The 12,032-nt window shown below is 47.7% G+C and overlaps 1 protein-coding gene across 1 annotated transcript in view; it reads left to right on the top strand.

The window, feature by feature from the left end:
- The first annotated feature begins 1,718 nt into the window (after positions 1 to 1,718).
- The window catches only part of RSPO3 (R-spondin 3), a 58,947-nt gene continuing 48,633 nt past the window's right edge, over positions 1,719 to 12,032 (top strand). The window contains exon 1 of the mRNA XM_023924056.2: positions 1,719 to 2,287. Within this exon, the coding sequence (XP_023779824.1) occupies positions 2,191 to 2,287 (97 nt within the window). The 5' untranslated portion in view covers positions 1,719 to 2,190. The remainder of the gene's footprint in view (positions 2,288 to 12,032) is intronic.

Genomic DNA, 12,032 nt, shown 5'->3' on the forward strand with positions numbered 1-12,032 from the left:
AACACATCAGTCCCATGCATCTCTGCTGGAGCAGGGACACAGCGAAGGGAAGAGGCTGGAGAGACAGTGAGCAGAGTTTCTCTGTCGTGCTTTCTCAGGGCAAGGAGAGGGAGTACACTCCCCGTTTGTTTAATGTTTTCCTTATGTTTCTCACAGAGTATTTATTTTTCTACATGCTTTCTCTGCCCACTGGTGTTAATGCTGCCCGAGTGAGTTGGCTGGCTAGCTGCAGGTTGGCTCACATACATGTCCCATCCTTTCTCCACTGCCTCGCTTATTTATGCCACTCTCCTGGCTTGCTCAGCTATTAATACACATGGACTAGCACACAAGAAGTTTCAATCTCCAACGAAATAAAACATCAAGACAAATGCACTTTCTACTCTTCAGGGTAGCCCCTAGTTTCGTCCGCTGAACGATTTTTATTTTATGCCTCTCTAGCAATCCCACCCCATCCGGCTATCCGGCTCAAGTATCCTGGATTAGAAAAGACTTTCCCCAGAGTCCTTTTCAAAGGGAGCCTCCCACAGACCTTTAAATCCCCCACATTTTATGGTGCCGATATTTAACAGCTCTGAGAGGGACAGCGGGGGGAGAGTGGGGAAAACAGTTACAAATAAGAGTGGCCTCTCCTCACACCATTGAGGTTCTTGATGCAATCAGCGCCGGTTTACACGGCTCGCTCTCTCATCCCAGCGATAGGCACCGAGATAAGAAGGCAAGCGAGAAAGGGCTCAGTGAAGTCGTCAGTTTTACCTTGAATCAACCTCACCACCCCCTTTGTAGCCTTCCCCTTCACCCCAAAAGGAAACCCTTGGCGGAGAAAAGAAACGCGATACCCTTCTGTCAAACAGGCGGCCTCGCTTCGCCGAGGAGCGGCTGAGCTGTGCCCTTGCTGCCGGCGCTCTGCTGAGGGTCCCGGCGGCACGGCCCGGAGGCTGCTGTGTTCATGCCCGGGCTCACGGCTCCGCTCGACCCCAGCCCGGGGCCAGCCCCGTGTCTCGCCTGCCGCCAGCCGGCCGTGGCCACGGTCCCCGGCCCCGCCGGGACACGCGGGTCTGCTCTGTCCCGTCCGGCAGGACAAGCCGCCCCGGGAAACCCCTGCCCAGGAGGGAAAGGCCACAACGGAGAAAATCCCGAGAGGCTGGAGACCCCTCAGCGCCCCGCTACCTTCTTCCAACCTCCACTGCGAGCCGGGATGTAAGGGGAAAATTCGGGCGAGGGAGGGAGCCGCGCTGTGTCCCCCTCCGCAGGGAAGGGGCTGAGCATCCCGCCCCGTCCCCCGGCGAGTGGGGCGCCCCTCCCCACCGAGGGGCCGGGGCGCGGGGGGCACCGGCATCTCCGCGGTGACCCCGGGAAGGCCGGCGGCCGAGGGGAGGCGAGCGGAGACCCTGCGGGAGGGGGCTACCGGCGAGGCTGCAGAGCCCTACCGCCCGCGGGCCCCGCTGCCGGAGGATGCTCGGGCGCCGATGCCCCGAGGGGGCTCGGCCGGGAGAGGGGAGCCTCCTCCCGCCGTGCCGGGGCGCTGGGGCTCGCCTCCTGCCGGCCCGCCCCGCCCCGGGGCCTCTCCCCCGGGGCCCCGCTCAGGAGCAGCTCCCGCATGAAGCCCGGGGGCTCCTGGTCGGCGGGCGGGAGAGCCGGGGGGGCCCGGCCCACCTGCGCCCGGCGGCTGGCGGTGCCCGCGGCGCAGAGAGCGGCTGCTCCGCATCGGCGGCGGCGGGGCTGGGTCCTCCCTCTGCCCCCCCGCCGCTCCCGCCCTCGCACACTCCTCTCCCACCGCCATCCATCCATCCGTCCTGTCGGCACCTCGCCCGCACGGCGCACACACGGGCGCGCACAGCCGCACGCACCCCGGCACCCTCACAACATGCTGCCGGCCACCGGCCCGGCATGGACCCCGGCGGCGGCTGCTCGGCTCCTCTCCGCTGCTGACTGCCCTCTGAGGTTTGCGGCAGGTAGCGGGGCAGACTGCTGGAAAGTGCAATAGGAAAAGCGAAGGGGAAGAGGAAAAAAAAAAAAAAAAAAAAAGGCAAAAGCCATCAAGCCGGCCAAGCCCAGCTTTGGATCTCAGTGCAGGTATTTCTGCTGCTGTGTTCATCCCTTGCAGTCTACCACCCCGGTTTATTATTTCTTTTTTTAAGGAAAGAAAAAAAGGACGAAAAGGAGAAGTGGAACTCTCAAAGGGTTACTATGCAATTGCGACTGATTTCTTGGTTTTTTATCACTTTGAACTTTATGGAATACATTGGCAGCCAGCACGCCTCCAGGGTACGGCGACAGGGAAGAAGTAAGTGCGAAGAGATTTATATTTTGATAACTTCTGCTTCCTCTCGTTGTGCTGTTCACCTGTCCGGGGGGTTCCGTGCCCCCGGTGCCCGGGCGAGTGTGCTGGGAACTAAATCGGCGCGGCCGAGCGGATTTGCAGGCAGTTTCATTCAGTTGGAGGGATGAAGGCGATTTTTGACCTCTCTCTCTGCTGGTCTTTCTCACCTCACCGGGATGAGCAGCGCGGGCTCTGGGAAGACCTGCGTCTGGCGCTTTACATTTCAATGTCTGGTAAAAGGGAACGTCCTTTCTTAGGTCTTTCCTCTTTCTGAAGGGAAAGGGCGATGACAGGACAGGTAACTTTTTGCCGGTATGCCCTGAGCGCCTTTCTGCATCCCGGTCAAAAGCCCCCTTCCCAAGAACGGGCAGTACAGATGATCGCTATAGGTTAAGCCCGGCGCCCGGCGATGCCGAGGGGGGCTGGGGTGTCCCGGCTCTGTCCGGCCCTTTGGCTTTCAGGCTCCGATGGCACTAGTCACCCAATGTCACGGTCCTGAGACTGTGACCCCTGAATTTTTTAATTTTAATCTCACGGGATGAGGCGAGTCCATCCGTTCTGATTTAACCGGCTCCGGTCCATCTCCGCCCGGGGGCCGGGGCAGAGTCAGGAGGCAGGCAGGGGCCCGGGAGGCGAGGGGCAGTACCCAGGGCGCTTGGCAGATGCTCCCCGCCCCCCTGAGGGTTTGAGAGGAGAGCCCCCCGTCATCAGGGAGGAAAGGACAAGGAGGCAGCAGCGAGTCTCCCCCTTGGGAAGTCGCTGTCCAGGTCAGGCGGTCTGTGGCGCGGGGTTACGGCGTGGGCTCGAATCGGCGGTGACACGTCCGGCAGTGCCGCCGGTCGGAGCTGTGCCGTGACCCTGCCGCAAGGAGCCGTGGATGAGGCGGGATGCGGCAGCAGAAGCCGCCGGGACGTGCCCCCGAGCCGGCCTCGCCACCCCGCCTGAATCGGACCCGCCGCTCTTCCTGGGGAGGAGGCGTTTTCTGAGCACCTACCACCGAGGGGCTGCCCATGTCCGTCCGCTCTCCCTGACAGCTGCAGACACCGAGGAAATGTCATAAAACACAGCAGCCTGCATTTCATCAGCAAGAAGTGACTGAGTTACTTCCTCGGGGAGGGGAGGTACTATTATTTTAATTTTCTCCCGCTCAGCCTTCGTTCCCTTGCCCTGCTTGGCACGGCTGGCCCTTGAAAGCCTCCTTTGTATGGTTTGCCTCCTGCAAACAAGGTTCGATTCACCTAAAGTGCCCCTAAAGCGGAGCTGAGGACGAGAGAGAGCGGGGCTCCAGCCCTCCGATCCCCACGGCCTCGCAGCGAGGGAGCACTAAGGGCTAAGTAAAACATGTCAGGGCATCCGATTTATTATCCTTGGCAAGGGAGGGCTCCGCAGCCTCCATCACTTCCCACCCACTCCTTTAACCCCTGGCAACCGCGGGCCCGCGAGCTGCGGCTGCCCCCCGCCCCCAGCCGCGGGGGCGCCCGACGGGCCCGGCAGAGCCTCGGCCCCGGGCTGGGGGCACGGCAGGGCTCGGGGGGCAGGACGCCCCAGCGGGGCGAGGGTCGCGGAGCGGGGCCCCCTCCTCCCGGACTCTCTCCGGCACCTGGAGCGCGGCGCGCCGGGCCAGCTCCGGGCCGGCGGCGACCTCTGCTGTCCCGTGCCGCGGCGGGCAGCCCGCGGCTGCAGGTGCTCGGCTCCCGCCCGGCACGGCTCGGCACGGCCCGGGAGCTGCCCCAGCTGCGGCAGGATGGGGAGGGAAGGCGGGTCTGTCTGCCTCCGGGCCGCGGCCGCTCGCAGGGCCGGGCGCAGGGCAGCCGCCGCTTCCGAGCGGACGCTCTGCTCTGCCCGGGGGAGCGCCGTCCCACCTCGTTCGTCCTCAGACAACCTGCACAGCAGGGTAATTTTCGGGAAATAGAGACGGAAGTGTTGGCCGCGACTGTTTAGCTGGTTGGTATACCGTGGAGTAGGTACCGAGCACTTGCTCAAAATTTTATGGTTAAGATAAATTCAGAGCAGAAGAAGTGGCTGGAAAACCGCAGCTAGAGAGTCAGAATGGAAATCTGGCTCGTTATTTCGGCAGTGAAGAGAAAAAGCCTTTCAGAACACCTCACCTGGATGTGCTATACATCGTATACTGGCCGAGGTCTTCAAATCCCAGCTGGTTGTAAAACATGATTTGGTATAAACAGCGCTTACTTGGCTTGAAGCAAAAAAAATTAGAGAGTGAGTGTTTATGAAAGTTATTAAAAAAGTGGTTACGTTCACTTGCACTAATCACTTTGGCTTTAAAAACCTATGAATCCCTGTTAGTGAATAGAGCAACTTGAAATAAATTTTAGTGTGCAGATAATGAAGACACCTGTCAAATTCATCTACTGTGTGGAAGACTTCCCTGGATTTCTGGTTCTTTTGAAAGAATAGATAGTTCAGATAGTCTCCTTTAATCATAAATTGTAAGCACATTTCTAGGGAAATGTTTTTAAATTTCTCTTTAACCTACATACTTTTAAATATAGTACAAATAACTTCCCATCAAGCAGTCAGTGAGTGCATGTTACTTTGTTTTGTTTATTGTCAGAGTCCTCCATTCCATGTATTATATTGTAGACTTACATATTTTACCATAAAGAAATCATAAAATCTGAACTGACTAATTCAGAATGTGCCATACCAGACTCCCAGCTGGTATAAATTGAAATTCCTTTGTTAAATTACCCCATCAGAAGGATCTGGTCCTGAAGCATTACTTATTTTGTATCTATTGCCAAAGAAATCCTTGCTATGAGAAATGTTTAGTTTGCAATCCTTTTGCTCTCCAAACTCCTACTGAATTTTCTAGTTGGGGAATCCTAAATTTCTGTCCCATATTCAGTAGTAAAGATATAGTTGGCTGTGGCGAGAAAAAAAGTCCTCTGAAGTCAACAAAGTGCAGACAGACATCGGGTCCAGAAACATAGAACACAATCAATAAAAGTTTGAAAGCAAACATACCACTAGTAGAGAAATTTGTGGTTTTATTCTGATAAGAGCAATTAAGATTAACAAAGTTGCTTATTTGAGTCTTACAAGACAGAGTAATACATGGCTGAGTATAGGCTAGCATACCATTAAATAATAATTTCTGTGTATTGGCCAGTAATTACTGTTTTCTTAGAAAAAAAAGAGTATCAAGTCAATAGTTACAAAATATTTTGGGTCTGCAAGCTTCTACCGACCCCCAAAACTTAGTACTGACAGTTATGTATATCTCTCACTGACCTCCTAAGAGACAGAAATTAAGTATTATTTGCTGTGGGTCTGTGATGGATCGGCAGAGTGTTTGCCATGACTCTGAGGACTAGCATGTGGACTAGCCATGGACTAAATTTGGAAATCTAGAATAAGCAAAGTGATATAAAATTCTCTATTTCTACAATACTCCTACAGTTGTGAATAAAATAATCTGTATGACTTTATGGAAATGAAATTTGGATGTAGAGCTCCCATGATTATTGGTAGCCCATCAAATTGCCTCCTGCTTTTCACTATAACAGCACATTCAGGATTCCTTCCTTCCTTCCTTCCTTCCTTCCTTCCTTCCTTCCTTCCTTCCTTCCTTCCTTCCTTCCTTCCTTCCTTCCTTCCTTCCTTCCTTCCTTCCTTCCTTCCTTCCTTCCTTCCTTCCTTCCTTCCTTCCTTCCTTCCTTCCTTCCTTCCTTCCTTCCTTCCTTCCTTCCTTCCTTCCTTCCTTCCTTCCTTCCTTCCTTCCTTCCTTCCTTCCTTCCTTCCTTCCTTCCTTCCTGCCTTCCTTCCTGCCTTCCTTCCTGCCTTCCTTCCTGCCTTCCTTCCTGCCTTCCTTCCTGCCTTCCTTCCTGCCTTCCTGCCTTCCTGCCTTCCTGCCTTCCTGCCTTCCTTCCTGCCTTCCTTCCTGCCTTCCTTCCTTCCTGCCTTCCTTCCTTCCTGCCTTCCTGCCTTCCTTCCTTCCTGCCTTCCTTCCTGCCTTCCTTCCTGCCTTCCTTCCTGCCTGCCTTCCTGCCTTCCTGCCTGCCTTCCTGCCTTCCTGCCTTCCTGCCTTCCTGCCTTCCTGCCTGCCTTCCTGCCTTCCTGCCTTCCTTCCTGCCTTCCTGCCTTCCTGCCTTCCTGCCTTCCTGCCTTCCTGCCTTCCTGCCTTCCTGCCTTCCTGCCTTCCTTCCTGCCTTCCTGCCTTCCTGCCTTCCTGCCTTCCTTCCTGCCTGCCTGCCTGCCTGCCTGCCTGCCTGCCTGCCTGCCTGCCTGCCTCCCTGCCTTCTCTTCCCTCCCTTCCTTCCCTCCTTCCCCTCCTTCCCTCCTTCCCCACCTCCTTCTCTCCCTCTTTCCCTCCCTCCCTGGCTTGGTTTGCATTCAGCTACTTGAAAATTAACTCAAAATTTATGAAAATCACTTGAAATAATAACTTGAAAATAACTCAAAATTAGGGAGGTGTGTAACAGACCATTTGTAAACATATCTATACAGATTAAAACAATCCAGGAAAATCCCAACAAAACACCAACTGGTAAAATTATGTCCTCAGTCTTTTTATACCTTTGTGCAGGGTGTAATTCACATGGGCATAGAATGTCAGCAAGAAAAAAGGAATTACATTATTAGTTAAAGTAACACTTCATTGTAGAAGCAATTATTTTAATTGTTTACCACCTATATATATTCTTGATAACTACATGGATGTTTAAGGCTGGCACATCACAGATGGCAGTACTACAGAGCTGGTATATAATATAGATGTTGTTACCAATTTTTAAAAATATAAATAATTTTGTATCTCAGTGCAACAGTTTAAAGTAGAAGTTAGCCAAGCAAGCAGCCACCAAGCAGCCCCTCTTAGGTAGGATTAAATTACTGTTAGTTCTCTTTCAAATGATAAGTGTTGTTTTCTAGGAGACTAAAGGACATTACTGACCAGTTCCCATTTCATACCTGACATCTGAAAGAGTGATAATTTCAATATTTTTCTCTATGACCTGGTGAAGACATTTCTTACACTATATAAAATTCATGTCAGACTTTAAATACACATATTGCCACAACTTCTCAACGACGTTGGTGTAGGATAGTATACCTAAAAATACATGAAAAGTCCTATTTCTCTCTGCAGACAATAAAATATTGTTATTATTAGTGAGATGGTTTTAGAGCTTGAACCTGCCTCCTTTACTTTCAGTGGAGAAAGTCCTATGGACTGTGCTGGAGCTGGAGTGAGCTTTTTTTCTGCAGAACCTCAGGATACATTTTGAGTTTGGAAGAAATTCCATACTAAAATACTTGTAAAATTGCATGATTCAAATATGTACAGCCCATAAAGAGGATAAAATAATGCCTCTTACCTTTCAAAACTATGATACTTAAGCTGCTTGGTAGGCAGTCACTTTCTTAATCATATGGAAAATACAACTATTTTACTACTTCCACCTATTGAGCCAACTGAAGCCAAAGAAGTTAACTGAGACTAATTCCTTCTTTTGAGCTTTGCCCTTAGTGTACCAAGCCTTTGCCAATCCCCCTTCTGCTGTTTCTTCTTGCTATAAATTTTTCACTGGACACGATGGAAGTTATACCTGATAAAATCTGAGCTAGAACTCAAAAATCAAACTTATTCATTTTCTCTTACTTCGCATGCTCATTTTGCTTTCTGATTTGCAAAGCAAGTGTGCTGGCTTGACCACTGCACTTTATTGCTAACATTAACAATCTGTTTGTCATTTCATACTCAATCATTTATAGACAGTGACTACTAGCAGCTTTCCTCCATTGCAACTATGGATGTTCTTGAGAACGATTTTTCCCCTGCAGTGAATTGTCCCTTTTGCTCAAAATTAAATTAGAAGTTGCGAAAGCTTGGTGGAAGAGATATAAAAGCTAATAAAAAAATAATATTTTTGTCTCACTTCTAATTTTGGAGTCTGAACTATTCAAAATCACTTTGCCAATTTTTTTACCAAAATAATTCTGAACAAAGCAATCTTATCAGATGACAAAAGGCAGCTGAAACCATCTACATTTTTATACAAAAGTCTGTCTGTCTGCTATTACCACAAACAATGCTTCTGAAAAAAGTACTCAGAGAACATTTATTCATGCAAAACATGATATGGCTCAAAAAAAATAAAAAAAAAAAAGGAAAACGATGAGAGCTCCAACTTTTTTATAAATAATTGAATAACTGAGTTTTTGGCGACAGCAGAAAGATTACAATTAGATGTTTTGTCATAATAAAATCTAACAGACTTTATTAATGAGTACTTTAACCTTACTTTTGTTGCTAGTACAGAGCAGTGTGATAAGCAACGCTACTTAAGGAACGATGGTACTACGGTTGTACGACAGCTGACTAATAAACGTTTTTGTGTGTTTCAGCTTCTAGATTATGACCTTGCATTTTAAAATGTTAGTGCTACTTACTCCTGTGATCAAATAAAGCAGCCACTGAAGCAAAGGAGCCACAAAACACAACTTGCTCCAGTGCTCCTAGGCAAGAACTCACCTATGGGGACCAGAGCTGAACCGGGAGAGCCTTTGGCTGTGGCAGTGGCACTGATCTCCTGACAGCTTGAAGCAGCACTGCAGCCTTGCACTTATATTTTGGCTCCACACAACAGAATAATTGGGAGGAAGAACATAAAGGAATGCTCATAGTAGTACTTTTAAATAAAGCACTAAACCACAGGTTTACACCAAGTTCTCAAAGTGCTGCTATAAACTTTATCCTTTCAAGCTTCTTAATATGTGTCAATATTACATTCTGACAGGTTTCATGTTTAAAATTGCAGGGTTCTAGATAGGATTTCAGACATTTAATATTTTCTGCAGGGTAAAGAAGATTTTGGGGCACTGCAAAATGAAACAGGAGATCATTGAAAGATGTAGGAATAGTAACAATGTATGATTCTTGTGGCTTCCTGTAAAGTGCAAGGGCAAACACAGAAATGCTCACATCCAAGAACTGGACATAAGGTGCCTAAGGTGTGTCTGGGACAGGATTTAAATATGAGTTCCTTCACCTTCACCTTCAGTAATGCTTAATTTCCAGCTCACCCTTGACACATGGACATTTCTCAGATGCTCTGTCATTTCTAATGTGATGTTTCATCTTACTGGCATTAAGCATCTATCTGAGCTCAGATCCCTTCATGCAGAGACTTTGATATTTTCTCTTAAGGAAACCCTGTGTTAAAAAAAAAAATGCAGTGAATAAATAATAAATAGATCAGTGCAAAGTTCCTCCACATGGAACACACAATACTGCAGATGGTTGTTTACTGACATTGGAATAAAGTCACATGCATTCCTGCTCCATACCCAGCCCTCAAGCCCTTGCCTTTCCTGTGCAAACTAAAATTTGCGAGCAGCGACCTGAGATTGCATGCAAATCCAGGTGAAAAAACATCAGTTTATTAGAGCATATCAATACAGATAGTCTAGAGACATGCTATATGGAAGAATTAATTTAGCTTAGGTTTTCAGTTCCTGGCCAAATGTTTTAGCAGCTAAGCTTTTGGATACATTAAGGGACAGCAAGGCTGCTGCTCCCTTCTTGGTGTGCTTCAGAAGAAAAGGGCAAATTCTCCCTTCTTTAGTTAAAGAATGTACTGTACTGTACTGGCAGTACCAGACTTACTGCCAGAGCACCTAAATTCCCTGGACATCCAGGATATAGTTTCTGACCTCATCTTTTCAGACCAGGTTAAGACTCCTTTGTTCAGTGTGCTGGATTTCATTGCTTTTGGCACCCAACTCTTCTCACCTACTAAAAGGCAACTGAAATATCTTGCTCAGAGCTGCCAGCTGTGCTTTAATGGAGGTGTCAATAGAGTACATCACGACACAAAGCAGGGATGCTCTGAACAGCATAAATCCTCTACCAAGCACCAGAACATCCACCCCGCTTCTCCCCAAATAACCTCCTGGGTACACAGCTTCACTGGTGATAGTGTTTTACAGGAAGTCATGGCAGGGGTAAGGCTTGAGATATTTTAACTTCCCCACAGGGTGAGGCTCTGCTTCAAGGGGAAGGAAGACAAGGTTCTCATGTGAACTAGAATCATAGGAGCAACCAGCTGCTGGATGAGATTCCCAATGCATTCCTTGAAAAACTTTTATGAACATCCACATGAACCAGAGCTACTAAAACCCGACACTTTAATATGTTTACAAAGTTTATGTATGTTATCAGCACATGCAATACTCCCCTTAGGATTTATTACAGGTTTCTTTAGCAACAACATTTTTTATCATAACAGCTCAACTGGTCAGAGAGAGGAAAACAGCCAGTTTCTCCTGAGCGAGCCTCCCACGCACACTTGCCCAGCATTATTGAGTTGCTTATTCATGAAGATTACACAAACCAGTGTCGGCAAGTGTTTCATAACCTTGTTTCCTTTTCCTAGAATGTTCATAATTAATTCACTTTTTTCTATGCCACTGAATAATGAATTGCTGGTGTTATTTTACTTGATGTTACTGCCGAGTGAAGGACTAGCCCGCTGAAATAGAAAAGTGGGAGCAAAGGCTATTTATTCAACATGGGAGTCAGAAGATGTTAAGTGCAAGTATTTCGCAAACACATGGGGATGGATGAAGATTCCAGAAAGTTTTAGTATAACACAGAACTAAAAATAATTTTAACTGAAATGAGACCTCCTAGTGCTGGGCATGCTGGATGCAGATGTCTAATAGACAAGATCCTGAAGGCTTGGAAGGCTAATAAATGACATGATTTTGTGTTTTTCAAAAAACCCAAAGAAACCCAAAAAACAAAACAAAACATCCCCCCTTCCAAAAAAAAAAAAAAAAACCACAACAGTTTCTGTTTTGCAGTCCAAAATGAAATCACACATTTGTCTCTTGTGTTTATGTTTTATGAAGAGTTGGGCAATTGACAAGTTTCAAAGTTGAGGGCGTATTAAAAGGGAAAGTAGAATTCTGTAGGAGAGTATAAAATTTATATCTTGTGCTGTGTCCTAGACAAATATTTTTAAGATCAAGACTTCAAGATTAAGACTTTAGGAATGAAGCTATTTAAATGTGTTTTTTAAGCTACCAATTGAAGAGAAGTTTCAGATGTGTAAAAATCTGTCAGTAGGATTCAATTTCAAGTGACTGTCAGCAAAAGGACATCCCCATCGCTGCTTAGGTCATATATTATTTCTGAAGAATAGACCAAATTCACTTTGAGCAACAGATAAACATAAAAACCAAGTTCCCCTAGACAGATTGTAGAAAAAAATATTGCATTTTTTTTTTTCCATTGGCATAATTTATTTCTCCTAAAACCCTACAAAATCCATATGATTTGAAAGTGCTTATTCTCTTCCATGCCTGGTTACTTTGTTCCTTCATCCGAGTAATGAACTAAGATACTAATCCTGCTTTAAAGCCCCAGCTTCCTTCAAACATATGTCCTAGAACAAGTAAGCTGCCACATTACTAACTCCAAGTTCAGTATGTCTAACAAGCAGTGACATACATTATGGTTGTGTGGCCCCAATCACTCTATGAATGTGAAAATTATGGAGGAAGTTTCAAACAGGCTTTCTTTTATGAGCTATTTACATATTGTACCTGGATACTCTGCTAAACACAAGTCTTTCCAACTTTATGGAGGTTAGAAGCATTGAGTGGGGAGTGATCAGAGAGGGGGGAATCTCACTACTCGTTGCCAGGATCTGGCTGGCCGCAAAGGAAACTGTGAACTGTA

This window comes from Cyanistes caeruleus, chromosome 2, assembly GCF_971803275.1.
Source record: "Cyanistes caeruleus chromosome 2, bCyaCae1.hap1.1, whole genome shotgun sequence".
Lineage (NCBI taxonomy): Eukaryota > Metazoa > Chordata > Aves > Passeriformes > Paridae > Cyanistes > Cyanistes caeruleus.